The sequence below is a fragment of the Trichomycterus rosablanca genome, chromosome 24 (genome assembly GCF_030014385.1).
Source record: "Trichomycterus rosablanca isolate fTriRos1 chromosome 24, fTriRos1.hap1, whole genome shotgun sequence".
Classification (NCBI taxonomy): domain Eukaryota; kingdom Metazoa; phylum Chordata; class Actinopteri; order Siluriformes; family Trichomycteridae; genus Trichomycterus; species Trichomycterus rosablanca.
In genome coordinates this window covers 13697729-13716169 of record NC_086011.1, presented here as the reverse complement: position 1 = coordinate 13716169, position 18441 = coordinate 13697729, and the positions used below count along the sequence as shown (strand labels likewise).

General features: G+C 40.4%; 1 protein-coding gene across 3 annotated transcripts in view; it reads right to left on the bottom strand.

The window, feature by feature from the left end:
- Positions 1–399: 399 nt before the first annotated feature.
- Positions 400–18441, bottom strand: part of hdac11 (histone deacetylase 11) — a 60134-nt gene continuing 42092 nt past the window's right edge. For all 3 annotated transcript variants that reach the window (XM_062986866.1, XM_062986867.1, XM_062986868.1), the window contains 3 exons: positions 10855–10951; positions 4868–5046; positions 400–3122 (listed from right to left, as the gene is read on the bottom strand). In XM_062986866.1, the coding sequence (XP_062842936.1) occupies positions 2883–3122; positions 4868–5046; positions 10855–10951 (516 nt within the window). In that variant the 3' untranslated portion in view covers positions 400–2882. The remainder of the gene's footprint in view (positions 3123–4867; positions 5047–10854; positions 10952–18441) is intronic.

Below are 18441 nucleotides of genomic sequence, written 5' to 3'. Positions count from 1 at the left end.
GGCTAAAATCTCTCAGGAGACATGTGCCAACTTAGTTAGAAACTACCAGAAGAAGGTTGTTGTCAGTTTTGGATCAGAAAGGCTACACTATTGACTATTAGTTGTCAGAGGGCTAATAATTTTGACCATTGCATTTTTTGCTTTTTTCTTGTTTCAGTTCAGCAAACCAAAAAAAATGTTCATTTGACCTTATGCAGATGTTGTCTTTGTTCTTGTGGATGCACACAAACTATAAACACTTTAGGTTATGGCCCCTTTCATTGGAAGGATAAGGGTTTTATTTGATTTCATAGGGGGGGCTAATAATTTTGACCTTAACTGTATATACTGTATATATACCTGTATGTATATATATATATATATATAAATAAAACAAGAAGTCACATACACACACTGTACTTAATTAAAATAGACAGCAATGTTTTTGTTATTTATTATTAATGAATAATAGTTACATTTACATTTGTGAAATATTAGCAGCACCTATTTACACCATTTTTCAAATATTAAATAAAAACAATAACAATGTTACCAGTATCCCTACAGTCAAATTAGTAGGTGTCAAGACACTGATAATTTAAGCTTTGGCTCTGCTGGGTGTAAATAAATTAGAAGGTTATAACTTCCATTCCACAAGTCCATTTCCCTCAAAAAAGACATCCATAATGGCATGACCTCTATCTAGCGAGCCCTGACTTCAAACCTGATGTCTGATATCAGACATCAGCTCCTCTATCTGGTAAACCTGCTTTTCTCAGGAGCCGTGATGCCAGGCTTGCTCTATGCCAGTTTTCTGCTGCTGTATGTCATCAGAACCCTTTACCCAATCTCAGGGAACCCAGTTGGCATTGTAGCAGTGGATGGATGAGCCCAGGAGGAGACTCTCATATAGTGGCACCTAGTTCTCAATTCTGCACTATCCCTTTCCTATCCGCTTTCTCCACTGCGAGCTGCGGATGTTTTTTTTTGTTATTTTGGCCACCAGAGACCTCTCTCTACAGAGCCCCGAGTTCAACCCTGAACTGGAACTTTGATCATGAGCTACAGTAGATCTTACTATCTGACATCAGACATTAGCCAGTTTTCTGCTGCTGTATGTCACCAGAACCCTTTACCCAATTTCAGGGAACCCAGTTGGCATTGTAGCAGTGGATGGATAACCCTGGATGAGCGAACTGCCCCAGAGGTCATGTAAAGACCCATTTTCTGGAGCGGATGGTACTGGGTTTATTGCTCATGTTTCGTCATCCCCGGCTTGCATTTAGGGTTCAGTTGGGTTGTTGCAGACGGCAGGAGGAGACTCTCATATAGTGACACATAGTTCTCAGTTCTGCACTATTCCTTTTCTATCCCCATTCTCTGACGCGGGCTGCAGATGTTTTGTGTTTTATTTGTTACTCTGTTACTGTTATTTTGGCCACCAGTGACCATATTTTAACCTAGTATATTTCTAGAAAAAAAGAAGAAAAACAGAATAAACACAACAAAAATAACAAAAGAAGACAAATGAATAAAATGTTTTTAGAAATTAGTTACGTTCATTTAATCCATTCATTAACAAGGAGGTGTCCAAACTTTTCTTGTTTGGGGGCCATATAGAGTAAAAAAAATATGCAAACACGGGCCACAGACTCTTGTAATAAAACAAATAAAAATATAACAGACTTACCTGATTACTATCAGTTACACTTCCTTTTTTTATATGAGTGCCTTATCTATCATCGACAGTGTAGTGTAAACTAAGATTGCGCCACATTTCACTTACCAGTTTATAATCCTAATGGGAAGATTATTACACTTCTTTAAATTAAACATACCCACTTTCCTCTGAACTCAGTGAAAAATGATTCATTGAAACGTTCTGCATTCGCTGCCTAGTTTTGGTTTCTTTGGAGCCGCATGTTTTTTTTTTTTTTTTTTATTATTTTTTTTTTCCCACTTTCCCCCCCCCAATTTTTATCCCTATTCTAGTCATGTCCAATTACCCTGATTGTGTCCTCTATACTGATTCGACCCTTTTGCCGCTGACTGAGGACGCCCCTCCGGCACGCAATCAGTACAGCCTGCATTTTTCACCTGCACGAGCCGAGTTCATACACTGAGAGACACTGCGCACGGAGGGTCACACCCCGCTCAATGCTATTCCTCAGTCCTGTGCAGGCGCCGTCAGTCAACCAGCAGGGGCCGCAGTCGTACCAGTTATGAGGACCTATGCTCCGACTCTACGCCTAAGCCCCTGAACAACAGCCAGCTCAGTTCATACTGCCGCCCAACCCAGTCGGAAAGGCAGAGCTGAGTTTCGATACGATGTATCTAGAAACCCGACTCTGGTGCGTCTAGCGTACTTTACCGCTGCGCCACCTGAGCGGCGCTTGGAGCCGCCATGTTTATCCACAGGCTCAGGAACTATAATGTAGGTGTTCATTTTTTGAGTTGGGGGAAAGAAGATGGGGAGCGTTTTAGATTTGTTTTATACGAAAGCGACACCCAGAGTTCAAACAGTTTAAGCAGTTTTTTTTAAAACGTTCTGCAAATGGCCCTTGGGCCATAGTTTGGACATCCCTGATGTATATGGTACCCAATAAAGAAAGCAACATGAATATGCCAGTAAGATAAAGACATAAACATAGGAAATGTAATAACCTCTAATACAACCAATGTTACTTGTGTTATTATTAGTGTCATTTTTAACTTGTGCAAATAAGCATTGCATAAAATACAGAATTAAACCACACCCAAGGGGATCATTCATTAAAGTACCACACAACAATTCACCCCAATCTAAGGCAGTTAAAAAAGTGTAAACAAGCCCTAACTAAACCTCTCACCCCACGACACCTTTCAGGCTTAAACAAACTGACCAATCGGAGCTCGTAGGAAAATCAAACGGAACTAATAGTCCCTGCAGCCGACACAGACTTGCTCGTCATGACAGGCACCGTCGACGATCCCGCCCCTTCCAGGACCTCTCCACCGATCAGACCCCGACTGCCCAGGTTAAGGATGGAGTCAGCGATGATACGAGCCGTCTTCTTTTGATAGCCACCCGATGTCACCATGAGAATGGGTATCCCTCTCTTCCGTGCTGCATTGAAGACGATCTCGTCCCGCTTCACGATGCCCTGAGAGCGGAGAGACAACTGGCATAATAACAGGGTAAACAAAACGACTATATGTTTGTGGACACCTGAAACCCATCAAAAATCAATATCAAATAAGCCCCAAATTATTTATCCTTGTTGACTGAATTGTAGAGTTGGCACTTTGGTACTCTACTGCCACATCTTATTGGCAAACCCACATTCGTCCATCAGACTTCCAAAAAATGTCTTAATGAGCCCGTCCCAACTTTTTTGTTCTATTTTATTTATGCATTTTCTCCCTTTTTCTACCAATTTAGTGCAGCCATTTAGTCTTCTGCTTTTTGAGACCCCGATCGTGTCTGAGGAGGGTGTATTCACCCGACACACACTCCATCCACTCAGTCCACCCACATTTGTCGTACACCAATCTCCACGTTCCTCCACGTCTGTACATGTACCGCAGGCTGCTAACCAGGGTCCTTGCACAGCGTCAAAACCCAACTATTTTTTTAATCTGGTCTTTTCCCACCCAGCAGACTAGGGGGAAATTTTGTCTGCTGCAGGCACCCAAGGGACGCCCAGTAGAGATCAGATGCTGTTGCTAGCGGACTATCATGTTACTACCAATATACTGATGTAAAAATTACATATACAACCCCAAATCAGAAAAAGTTGGGACAGTAGGGAAAATGCAAATCAAATAAAAATGCAGTGTTCCTTACATTTACTTACAGTTTGAACCTAAGATATTTCACGTTTTATCTGCTCAACTTCATTTCATTTATTAATAAACATCCATTTCTGCATTTCAGGCCTGCAACACATTCCAAAAAAAGTTAGGACTGGGGCAATTTAGGGCTAGTAATGAGGTGAAAAAACTAAATAATGATGTGATTCCAAACAGGTGAACGGTCTCTGATGAGCAAAGATGATCAGAGGATCTCCAGTTTGTCAACAAATGTGTGAGAAAATTATTGAAATGTTTAAAACAATGAACCTCAAAGAAAGATTGGAAGGGATTTGCATATTTCTCCCTCTACAGTGCATAATATCATTAAAACATTCAAGGATTCGGGAGGAATTTTAGTGCGTAAAGGCCAAGGGTGCAATCTTAACCTGAACGCCCGTGATCTTCCATCCCTCAGATGGCGCTGCATCAAGAACCGTCACTAAACAATAGCTGGTATAACCACATGGGTGAGGGATTACTTTGGCAAACCTTTATCAAGCACTACAATACAGAGTTACATGCACAAATGCCACTTAAATCTTTACTGCACAAAAAAGAAGTCTTGTGTTAACCATGTCCAGAAGCGGAGTCGACTTCTCGGGGCTCTGAGGCATCTACGATGGACCATCACACAGTGGAAACGTGTATTGTGGTCAGATGAATCAGCATGCCAGGGTCTGTCATGGTATGGGGCTGTGTCAGTGCCCTTTGGCAAAGGTCACCTGGACACCTGACCTTGCTTGTCATACTTGTTTTCCCTGCCATTCCATAACAGGATTATTATGATTATTATGAAGTTTCCGCCCATTGTAGCAGAACAGTCACCAATAACAATAATAATTATATGTGCCTATTTAGTTTTAAAGCATACGAGGTTGGGCACTGATGTTAGAAGATAAGGCCTAGCTCACAACCGACATACCAACTGATCCCAGAGGAGCAACTAGAAGGCATATACTTACTTTCTTAGCACTGTCCAAATACTTTTGGCCATAATTCATACATCATCATACATATAAATGCATAGCTGCTAAAGCTTTGTTATTTTCTGTACCTGTGGGGAAATGGCCAGGCCTCCAAGAGGATCCCCATCCAAAATGTCTGTGCCTGCGTTGTAGACGATTATATCAGGTCTGATCTCATTTAACGCACCCTCGCAGTGGAGCTCCACCAGTTGAAGATACTCCATGTCCTCCGTGCCCCAGTCCAGCTCTATTTTTCTTTTAATCGCTCCTATAGACACAATGTTCCGATAATTAATTATATCGTTCATTTATATATTTACCACTGTTTTATATCATTAAGGGTTGCAGTGGGTACTATTCACCAAGTGAAAGGTAGGAAACATCCCAAACGGGTCGCCAGTCCATCACACACACCTAAGGGCAATCCTCCAATACGAGCACCTTCAATAAACCTACCTGCATGTCTTTGGACTGTGGAGCGACAGGGCTAACCAATGAGCATCCATGCCGCCCTTACCATATCGTATCACCCTATTCTTCAATGGTCAGGACCCCCACAGGACCACTACAGAGCAGGTATTATTTTGGTGGTGGATCATTCTCAGCACTGCAGTGACACTGACATGGTGGTGGTGTGTTAGTGTGTTGTGCTGGTATGAGTGGATCAGACACAGCAATGCTGATGGAGTTTTTAAACACCTCACTGTCACTGCTGGACTGAGAATAGTCCACCAAGCAAAAATATCCAGCCAACAGTGCCCCATGGGCAGCGTCCTGTGACCACTGATGAAGGTCTAGAAGATGACCAACTCAAACAGCAGCAATAGATGAGCGATCGTCTCTGACTTTACATCTACAAGGTGGACCAACTAGGTAGGAGTGTCTAATTGAGTGGACAGTGAGTGGACACGGTATTTAAAAACTCCAGGAGCGCTGCTGTGTCTGATCCACTCATACCAGCACAACACACACTAACACACCACCACCATGTCAGTGTCACTGCAGTGCTGAGAATCATCATCCATCATCTAAATAATACCTGCTCTGTAGTGGTCCTGTGAGGATCCTGACCATTGAAGAACAGGGTGAATGCAGGGATCTCGAATACATCGTATCGAATCGCAGCTCTGCCTGCCGGCTAAGGCCTGACATTCTGAGCCTGTTGTTTATATGGGCGGGTTAAGCCAGACTGGGTCTCTCTCATGATTGGTGCAATCACGACCTCTGCTGGCAGATTGTTGGCGCCTGCACAGAGACGAGAAAAGAGTGCTCTCAGGGTGTGTCTCTCTGTACACAACGCTGAGCTGCACTGCACGGCTGCTGCCCACGTGTCAGAGGGGGCATGGGTTAGCTTCGCTCTCCTCAATCAGAGCAAGGATCGGCTTTGGTGGAGAGGAGGCATGACGCAATCGGGCAATTGGATGCGCTAAAGGGGGGAAAGGGGAGAAAATGCATAAAGAAAACAGAGAAACAGATGGACTTAATTAGTAAATTATTAATAACAAACTGGGTAAAATGTCACACAGTCAAATTCTGTCTGATTTTCCTCATTCAAATAATGATTATAAACTCTCTTTAATTGGCAGCCCAAAAAAGACAACGCTCTTCCAGACACTTTAAGACCTAATTAGTCTCTTCTTCCTTCAACTACTGATGAAGACATGAGAGAGAAATGAAACAGTTTCTAAAAATCACTCTGTTTGAACATGGCTAAATGTCAGCGAATACAAATGTCTCAAAGAGAAAGCAGAAGACGAAAAACAAAGAGAAAATTAACCTAGCGCACGTTATCTATAAAACCCAGCTGCACTTTTTAATGAATTCACATGATTGACAGACTTATTAATATAATAGAGCTATTGTTCAGCAACTAAAACTCAGAAGGTTGAAAAAGAAATTAGTTAACGCGCTAGATTTTAATATACACTGACCAGGAATAACATTATGACCACTGACAGGTGAAGTGAATAACACTGATTATCTCTTCATCACGGCACCTGTTAGTAGGTGGGATATATTAGGCAGCAAGTGAACATTTTATCCTCAAAGGATTATCATTATTATTATTGTTATATTATTATTATTGTTATTACCATTATTATTATTATCATTACTATTATTATTGTTATTATTATCATTATTATTATTATCATTATTATTATTATTATTACTATTATTATTATTATCATTTTTATTATTATTGGTATTATTATTCTTATTGTTATTACCATTATTATTATCATTATCATTACTATTATTATTACTATTAATATTATTATCATTATTATTATTGTTATTATTACTATTATTATTATCATTATTATTATTGTTATTATTATTATTATTGTTATTATCATTATTATTATTATCATTACTATTACTATTATTATTATTACTATTATTATTACTATTACTATTATTATTCCTCTGGCATCCTTCCGTCTTCGGGAGACGATGGTGTAGCATCCGTTGCGGGTAAATTTATTTGCACCTTCTAGAGTGGCTGTACAAGCCAACCCTTGAGTGGCAGTCCCGGCTACAGTTGCCGCAGACAAATTGAGTCGCACGCTGTGGTTGAGATTGCCGCGCCTTCCTTCTGGCTTTCTTGTCAGCAAGATGCTTGAACCTACCTGTCCTCCTCTGCTTTCTGAGTACCCTGTCTAACAGCAAGTCGCCAGGCTGTACGGTCTTCAGCGCTGGATTCCCACGAACTAGGGTTGATGCCGCATAATTTCATGTCCCTCTTGCAGACATCTTTAAATCGCAGTCGGGGGGCGTCCAGTCAGCCGTGAACCCTCAGCCAGCTCACCATACAGAAGATCTTTGGGGATTCGACCTGGATCCATTCTTCTAACGTGGCCAAGCCAACGGAGACGCTTCTCACAGAGGATGGCAAACATGCTGCTCGTGTTGGCACGAGCAGCATGTTTACCAAAAAGTGTGGGCGCAAGGACACAACCTTGTTTCACTCTGCTGCTAACTGGAAAAGCGTCAGACGTTGCACCGTTGAAGCAGACTGTGCTGTGCATGTCCTCATGGAATGTAACAGTGTGGTCCGATCCAACAGACGACCTACTGTAGCTCAAATTGCTGATGAAGTTAATGCTGGTTCAAAGGTGAGCAATGGAAGAAGGTGGCCTGGTCTGATGAATCACGTTTTCTTTTACATCACGTGGATGGCCGGGTGCGTGTGCGTCGCTTACCTGGGGAACACATGGCACCAGGATGCATTATGGGAAGAAGGCAAGCCGGCGGAGGCAGTGTGATGCTTTGGGCAACGTTCTTCTTCAGTAGTTTGAAAAGTCCACTCCGGCTAACCAGGTCAAACGCCTTGGTCAAATCTATGAAGGCAATGAAGAGGGGCATCTGCTGCATCTGACATTTCTCCTGAAGCTGGCGTAGTGAGAATATCATGTCTATGGTTGACCGGCCAGCTCGGAAGCCACACTGAGACTCTGGGTAGACTCGGGACGCTAGGACCTGCAGGCGTGTCAGGACAACCCGTGCAAACACCTTTCCAATGACGCTCAGTAGGGATATGCCCCGATAGCTGTTGCAATCGCTGCGGTCCCCTTTGTTTTTATATACTGTGACGATGTTTGCGTCTCGCATGTCATGCGGGATATATCCCTGTTCCCAACACAAGCAGAGGAGTTCGTGCAGGGGCTGTAGTAGTGCAGGTTTCCCGCTTTTCAAGATTTCTGCTGGGATGCCATCGCTCCCTGGAGCCTTCTCGCAGGCGAGGCGGTCTATGGCTGTTCTGAGCTCTTCCATGGTTGGCATTGTGTCTAGCTCCTCCATGGCTGTCAGGTCTGGGATGACATCCAGAGCGGTGTTCGTGACAACATTCTGGGTTGCGTACAACTCGTGGTAATGCTCCACCCAGCGCTGCAGTTTCTTCCCCTGGTCAGTAATGACCTCTCCTGTCTTGGACTTGAGTGGGGCAGTCTTGGTGATACAGGGACTTCTTGCTTTCTTGATGCCTTCGTACATCGCTCTTGCATCCCCAGTATCGGCAGCTGCCTGTATACTGCTGCAGAGGTTCAGCCAGTAGGTGTTTGCGCAGTGGCGGGCAGTCTGCTGGGCGTTTTTTCTAGCAACCCTGAGGGCTTCCAATGTGCTGGGGTTTGGCGCAGCCTTGTATGCCAGGAGAGCTTTCCTCTTCGCATTGGTTACAGGTTCCATATCCTCCCAGTGGGCTTCGTACCAGTCGGCACTTTTCTGCTCCTTCTTACCATAGGTGTTAATCGCTGAGTTGTACACAGCTTCACGGATGTGAGACCATTTGGAGTCAATAGTACCATGCGGTGGCTTCTTTGCGAGGGCTTCTTGCAGCATACTGACGTACCGCTCAGATTTTTCTGGATTGTTTGCACAGCAGGTGTTAATGCGAGGGCGACCTTTCTTCTTGGAATGGTGCAGTTTCTTTGGCGATACACGCACCTGGCTGGCCACAAGGGAGTGGTCGGTGTTGCAATCAGCACTGTGATAACTGTGGGTGAGGAGAACGCTTGCAAGGTCCGCACGCCTGGTGATGACTAAATCTAACTGGTGCCAATTATTATTATTATTATTATTATTACTATTATTATTATTATTATTACTATTATTATTATTATCATTATTAATGTTATTATTATCATTATTATTTTTATAATTACTATTACTATTATACGGGTGGGATATACTAGGCAGCAAGTGAACATTTTATCCTCAAAGCTTTTGTGGGGTGTTCCCGATCTGCAGTGGTCAGTATCTATCAAAAGTGGTCCAAGCAAGAAACAGTGGTAAACCGGCGACAGGGTCATGTGGTCCGTGTGGTCCGATCCAACAGACGACCTACTGTAGCTCAAATTGCTGATGAAGTTAATGCTGGTTCTGATAGAAAGGTGTCAGAATACACAGTGCATCTCAGTTTGTTGCTGCAGACCAGTCAGGGTGCCCATGCTGACCCCTGTCCACTGCCAAAATCACCAACAATGGGCACGTGTGCATCTAAACTGGACCACTGAGCAATGGAAGAAGGTGGCCTGGTCTGATGAATCACGTTTTCTTTTACATCACGTGGATGGCCGGGTGCGTGTGCGTTGCTTACCTGGGGAACACATGGCACCAGGATGCATTATGGGAAGAAGGCAAGCCGGCGGAGGCAGTGTGATGCTTTGGGCAACGTTCTGCTGGGAAACCTTGGGTCCTGCCATCCATGTGGATGTTACTTTGACACGTACCACCTACCTAAGCATTGTTGCAGACCATGTGCATCCTTTCATGGAAACGGTATTTCCTGATGGCTGTGGCCTCTTTCAGCAGGATAATGCGCCCTGCCACAAAGCAGAAATGCTTCAGGAACGGTTTGAGGAGCACAACAACGAGTTTGAGGTGTTGACTTGGCCTCCAAATTCCCCAGATCTCAATCCAATCGAGCGTCTGTGGGATGTGCTGGACAAACAAGTCCAATCCATGGAGGCCCCACCTCACAACTTACAGGAGTTAAAGGATCTGCTGCTGACATCTTGGTGCCAGATACAGTACCACAGCACCTCAGTACCTTCAGGGGTCTAGTGGAGTCCATGCCTTGAGGGATCAGGGCTGTTTTGGGAGCAAAAGGGGGACCAACGCAATATTAGGAGAGTGGTCATTATGTTATGTCTGATCTGTGTATCAAATAAGGTTTTAATTCCTTTTTTAGGTCAGATATCCTCCTTTTCTTTTATAAGAACAAATTATCAGATCATTTGATATTAATTGTAACAGTTCATAAAGGAACTAATTACCACAGTAAAATACATTAGATATAGTCACAACTGCAGTATTTCGATTATGAATGTGAACGTTAAATGAGCTACATCATGCCTCTCCTGCACAACACCGCCCCCTTCAGGAGAGTAAATACTCTGCTTCATTCTTAAATACAGTATAAGGTTTATGATTTCACTCTTAATATGTATGTAAATACAGACAAAAAAAGCCTCAATAATTTGCATAAATGTTATTCTTCCTAACGCAGCAGTACAGTTATAATTAGATAGATCTCTTTGTGTGATGTGATTTCAATATTAAAGCTTTAAACGCTTACTTTTGGCATATCCGTCTCCAGGGTAGATGTGGCGATTATATACATCCATTATGTAAACCCGTCTGTCTTCTAAAAAATCTCTCTCATGGCCGTTTCCCTAAAGAACAACAGAAAAGAACATTTTTTATTCAATTTATTTATACACACTGTACATACCTAACATTAATAAGTTAACATTGATAATATTTTACACTGGGTAATCGTATTGGTAATGGTACTGGATAAAAAAGCATCTGATCATCTGGGATGCCTTCACTCATTGGGAAGGATTTTCACAAGGTTTTGGAGTGTCTGTGGGAATTTGTACTTGTCAAAAAGGGGTCAGGCACTGAGTATTTAGCAGATGCTTTTATTCAAAGCGACTTATAATTATGACTAAACACAATTCAAGCAACTGAGGGTTAAGAGCCTTGCTCAGGGACCCAACAATGGCAACTTGGTGGTGGTGGGGCTCAAACCTGCAATTTAAGATGACTAGTCCAGTACCTTAACCGCTGAGCTACCTCTGCTTCAACATTCCAATTTCTTTAAAACCAGATTGGTTTTTAATTAAGTTGAGGTCAGGACTCAATTGGAATTGCCTTTATATACCATGCTTTGCACACACAAGGACACAGTCATGTTGGAATAGAAGGGGTCCTTTCCCAAACTGTTGGTACAAAGTTACCAGCATAAACGGTTATAAAATAGGCAACAAATCAAGTCAGGTCTAACTGACTACTGCTAAAATGACTCAAGAGTTGTTTGGTAAACACCAGGATGAAGCTATGCACTATTGCGTCTCTTCATTTATTTATTAAAGAGCTGTAAGATTTGTTTACCAAGTTCCCATCTGCCAGATGCTTTAGAAGCATTCAGTCGAGGACAAATAGATTAAGGAATGGATTTTATCTGCAGGCTGGTGGGTTACCTAATGCACAACCGGTCAGTACCTTTCCATTATCGTCAAGACACTTCAGTCACTGATATACCACACTAATTATTATTAATAGCATCTTTTAATTACAGACACACTTAAAATACGCTACCAGTCACATCATTAGTATTCATTTCAGTCCTCTGTATGTGTATCACACTGCATTGACTGTTTGGTACTTATAGTTCCAGAAAAAAAAATAAAGTAGTGGTATTAGTATTATGCTTATTATTATTTTTATTATTATTACTATCATTATCATCATTATTATTATTATTATTAATATTATTATTATTAATTATTATTATTATTATCATCATTATCATCATTATTATTTTTATTATTTATTATATTATTATTATTATTATCATTATTATTTTATCATTATTATTATTATCATTACCATTATTATTATTATTATTGTTATTATTATTATTGTTATTATTATGTTATCATTATTATAATTATTGCTATTACTGTTATCATCATTATTATTATTATTATTACCATTATTATTATTATTATTATTATCATTATTATTATTATCATCATTATTATTATTATCATTATTATTATTATTATCATTATTATTATCATTACTATTATTATCATTATTATTTATTATTACTATTGTTATCATTACTATTCTTATCATTATTATTATCATTACTATTATTATTATTATCATTATTATTATTATTACTATTATTATCATTATTATTTTTATTATTACTATTATTATGATTACTATTATTATTACTATGATTATTATTACTATTATTATTACTATTATTATTATTATCATTATTATTATCATTACTACTATTATTATTATTATTAACATTATTATTATTACTATTATAATTATTATTATTATTATTATTATCATTACTATTATTATTATTATCATTATCATTATTATATAATCATTATTATTACTACTATTATTATTATTATTATTATTATCATTACTATTATCAACCAATTCCAAAAAGTTTTTTTTTGGTTTTTTTACTTTTCATTTTAAATATTTTTTGACATTTAAGTTTGCAGAAAAAAACACCTGTTTTAATACTTGCCAAAGCTAAAAAATAAATAAAAGGAAAATTATAACAGGTGATGCTATCTTGATTGAGCATAAAAAGAGCATTAACAACATTCTCAGACACATGAAGATTTGACTTTAATAAAAACTGTCACTGATTTCTTTGGGCTCAGGCTTATCTGAGATGAACTGAAGCGAAGTGAAAACGTGTGCTGTGTCCCAAATTTTTGGAATGTGTTCCAGCTGTAACATTTTGAAAGAGCATATGTAAACAAACACACAAAAAAGCTGATTAGATATTTAATAGATATTTCATATCCTGTCTTTGCATGGCTAAACAGCTTGAAAAAGGATTTGCAAAGTCAGAGCTGTTTGTTTTAATTAGATTTTCCTCATTGTTCCAACTTTTAACTGTATGAACATTTTCATTTATATAATAACACTCGTCATACACTGACCTGTTCACACTCAGTGTTTATTTCCTATTAATTACATTAAATATAAATAATATAATAATATAAATATTATAACATTAAAACCACCTCCTTGTTTCTACACTCACTGTCCATTTTATCAGCTCCACTTACCATATAGAAGCACTTTGTAGTTCTACAATTACTGAATGTAGTTCATCTGTTTCTCTACATACTTTGTTAGCCCCATTTCACCCTGTTCTTCAATGGTCAGGACCTCCACAGGACCACCACAGAGCAGGTATTATTTAGGTGGTGGATCATTCTCAGCACTGCAGTGACACTGACATGGTGGTGGTGTGTTAGTGTGTGTTGTGCTGGTTTGAGTGGATCAGACACATCAATGCTGAGGGAGTTTTTAAACACCTCACTGTCACTGCTGGACTGAGAATAAACCACTAACCAAAAATATCCAGCCAACAGCGCCCCGTGGGCAGCGCCCTGTGACCACTGATGAAGGTCTAGAAGATGACCAACTCAAACAGTAGCAATAGATGAGCGATCGTCTCTGACTTTACATCTAGGAGTGTCTAATAGAGTGGACAGCGAGTGGACACGATATTTAAAAACTCCAGCAGCGCTGCTGTGTCTGATCCACTCATACCAGCACAACACACACTAACACACCACCACCATGTCAGTGTCACTGCAGTGCTGAGAATGATCCACCACCTAAATAATACCTGCTCTGTAGTGCTCCTGTGGGGGTCCTGACCATTGAAGAACAGGGTGAAAGCAGGCACAAAGTATGTAGAGAAACAGATGGACTACAGTCAGTAATTGTAGAACTACAAAGTGCTTCTATATGGTAAGAAACAAGGACGATTCTAATGTTTTGGCTGATCAGTGTACAATTCAGCCTTTTGTAACGTTTTGTGTCGTATTGTGTTAATTCTGTCGTGTTTTGCATCCAGCCGTCAATATTTAAAGCCCGATAGAGACCGTTGGCTAATTATGCGAACAAAACACACACGGAATCTTATTCTGTACAAGCACTGTCTGTGCGGTGAAGCGGTAAAACCCTATTCAGCTCTCGAAGGCGGGAAAATCCGCTCGTAAAGCACGTCTAATCACCCACATCGACGGCGCAACCGAGTGATCGTCAAACAACCAAAGGTCATCAAGAATAAATGAATGGGACCATGAAGGCAGCCTCGTTACATTTCAATGCACTATTCTGTGATATTTTAATGAGGCACACATGCCCCCTTTCTAATTTTAGCATAGAGTCCTACTGGAATATTGAGCAAGCTGAGAGGAAAAAGTAATTGCCCCCTTAAACCTAATAAATGGTTGTGTCACCCTTGGCGGTAACTACAATCAAACGTCTGCGATAACTCTGGCCCACTCCTCTTTGAAATACTGCTTTCATTTGGGTTTCCAAGCGCATTTAAGGTCTTACCACCCCTTTCACCTTCTCCATGTTTTATTACATTACACACTCATTTTATAATAGATTGAAATTGTTTATTTAGGGGTTACATATCTGTACACACCCTTAGCCTAATACTTGGTTGATGCACCTTTGGCAGCAATTACAGCTTCAAGTCGACTTAGGAAAGAAGCTACGAGCTCGGCACACTTGTTTCTGGACATTGTTGCCCATTCCTCTTGGCATATCCTTGCAAGCTTCGTCAGGTTGGATGGGGAGCATCAATACACAGCCATTCTCAACTCCTTCCACAGATGTTCCATTGGATTCGGGTCTGGGCTCTGGCTGGGCCACTCAAGGACATTCACAGACTTTTTCTGAAGACACTTCTTTGTTCTCTTGGCTGTGTGCTTCGGGTCATTGTCATGTTGGAAGGTAAACCTTCGCCCCAGTCTGAGGTCCAGAGCGCTCTGGAGCAGGACTAGTCACCCCGATCCCACTGCTGAAAAACATCCCCACATCATGATGCTGCCACCACCATGCTTTACTGTAGGGATGGCATTAGCCAGGTGATGAGCGGTGCCTGGTTTCCTCCAGATGTGACGCTTGGTATTCAGGCCAAAGAGTTCAATTTTGGTTTTATCAGACCAGAGAATCTTGTTTCTCATTGTTTGAGAGTCCTCTAGGTGCCTTTTGGCAAACTCCAAGCGTGCTATCGGGTGCCTTTTACTAAGGAGTAGCTTCCATCTGGCCACTCTACCATAAAAGCGTGATTTGTGGAGTGCTGCCTGGATGGTTGATCATCTGATGGGTTCTCCCATCTCCACAAGGATACGCTGGAGCTCTGTCAGAGTGACCCTCGGGTTCCTGCTCACCTCTCTGGCCAAGGAACGTCTTTCCCCGATCGCTCAGTTTGGCCGAGCGGCCAGGTCTAGGAGGATTTTTGGTGGTTCCAAACTTCTTCCATTTATGAATGATGGTGGCCACTGTGCTCTTTGGGACCTGTAAAGCTGCAGCAATTGTTCTGTACCCTTCTCCAGATCTGTGCCTTAACATAATCCTGTTTTTGAGGTCTGCAGATGATTCCTTTGACCCCATGGCTTGGAGTTTGCTCTGATATGCTCTGTCACCTGTGGGACCTCATATAGGCAGGTGTTGGCAATCACCAATCATGTCTAATCAATTGAATTGACCACAGGTGGACTCCAATTAAATTGTAGAAACATCTCAAGCAGTATCAGTGAAAACAAAATGGACCTCAGCTCACTTTTGGGTGTCATATCAAAGGGTGTGCACACTTGTGTACATATGATATTTTACATTTTGATTTTTAATAATCAAAACAGTCTGTAATGTAATAAAACGTGGAGAAGGTGAAAGGGGTGTGCAGACTCTCCCGGCTTGACTGTAATATCCCAAAATCTCAGCAGTCGTCTACACATTTTTGGCAAACGTGAGATGATCTTTTGTGTTCTTTTGGTCAGTAGTGGTTTGTGCCTTGCAACTTTCCCAGGATAAAGGACCATTTTCAGCACATCTCTAAAGTGGTAATGACACAATGCGTTGTACTTGAATAAGTGAGGCAAGTGCACCAGTGTTGCTAATAACTGGGGCAAAATAAGAGTGAAGGGTTTATAGAAGATACACCATTCAAAAAACCCCCACAATAAACAGGAGAACTGGTAACAAGTAAATGTATCACGATTGGGTATAAAAAGAGAATACACCAAGTGTTCCATCTTTGCAAGCTCATATGAATCGTTTTGCACCAACTTCATGAGAGATTTGCCAATCCATTAAAAAAAATTCCCCATATGTGTGTAGGGCAAGGCCAGAAACCACTTTCAAACATGTGTGACCTTCGAACCCACAGGCGGCACTGCATAAAAAAACCATCATAGCCACACATGCTTGGGAGTACTTCGCACTATCGCGGTCGTTTAACACAGTCTACCTCCTCGTCAAGGAATGCAACCTGCCGCACTATAACACATCATGAACCCACATATGGTCAATTTGTTCTTGGCTCTTTTTCCCCCTTTAAATTACTTTTACTCGAAGCAGTCCACATCAAGAAACAATTGTAATGGCAGTGTGATGGCAGATCTATAAAGGGGTCCAATGTGAGGACACACAGATAATAAAAACCATAAGGATAGCGTTTAGGCCAGTAACACTTTCTCCAGACAGAAATAAAGCAATAGTGGGAACAATCCTATCTTTTCCAATAGGTTTTACCTGCAACCAGAGCCGTAGATAGAGAGAGTTGCGACACTCCTTGATCTCGCCGCTACGCGGTCACGTGGTTCATGTAACCCTCAATAGTTCCAAACAAACCCGGCGCTGTCATGTTCTCAAATGGGACAGGCAGCAGTAAATGAAATATTAAACGGCAAATAATAAACATTTGTACAATTTCTGGGTATTTTCAACTGCGTTTACATTTACTGCATCTGCTTTAATGTCAATTTGGTATATAAAGTGGAAGATTGATGTTTATAATGACTTGTTAATAGGTCGTTCTTGTTAACACACAGTACATTATAATAGCATACATTACATAATGCGATATCATTAAGTAGTAGAGACAATATACAGTATAGACATTAAAGTTTTTTATGTTTTGTTTTTTGCATAAACTAATCTCCCTTCACTTTCCTGAGGATTCATAATAATAATCATTTTGGCTAAACACTAAGTCATGTGCTGGATTCATAAGGTTTACCTGCACTGAATGAACAGATTGATAAACACATTACCGTACCAAAAACATTATAGTGCAGGTACATGAAAAAGCATTCATTCATCTCTTATTTCATGAGTGATTAATAATTGATTCCTACATGTAATACATTAATGAATTCATTATGAATATGCACTAGTTCATTTTGTCTAATGTAAGTGGTGGACAAGGTACACAAACCATTTAGTTGAGTTAAAGTAGAGATATCCAAGGTAACATATTACTCCAGTAAAAGTAGTAGTAAAAGTAAAAATACTCTTTACCTCCACTAAAGTACTAAACTAAATTTACCTTCAAATGTACTTAAGTATGAAAGTAAAAGTATAATGATTTATTGTGGTTCTAATGTTTTATGATCATTTCTGTAACAAGACTCTTGATTAATCAACTCATTTTAGGTGAAAAGACTCGTGTGTCATTAATTAAGCTTAACTGACTAAGCTAAATTGGGTTATACCTATTAATTAAGATAAACATGTAACATTTAGTGCTGAGCAAATGCTAAACAATAACAGTATTAAGTATATTAATGACATTAAATTCATAATTTTTTTAAAACAAAGCAACATACAGCTAAAAATGTTTGATAAGTAGTGGAAATGAATGGGGCTCTATGGGTTGTTTGGAACTATACAGAGCTCCACAACCCGGAAGCTGCGCAGAAAAAATGTCCCGCCCCCTTTCCAACGGTTCCCTATGGGAGTGTCGCCACTCTGTTCTCTCTACCGCTCTGCCTGCAACATCATAAAATTTAACAAAGATAAGGAGGGGCAGTGCAAATTTGTGAATTCTGCTACTACTGTCTGCTTTTATTTTGGGTCTGTACCTAATTTAGGGGGAGACTTCTTGTAACAAGGCTCTCATCTGCTTAATGAAGTTGACTGTAAGTCACGTTAAGGTGAAAGATACAGATAATACACTGATCAGCCATAACATTAAAACCACCTCCTTGTTTCTACACTCACTGTCCATTTTATCAGCTCCACTTACCGTTTGGAAGCACTTTCTAGTTCTACAATTACTGACTGTAGTCCATTA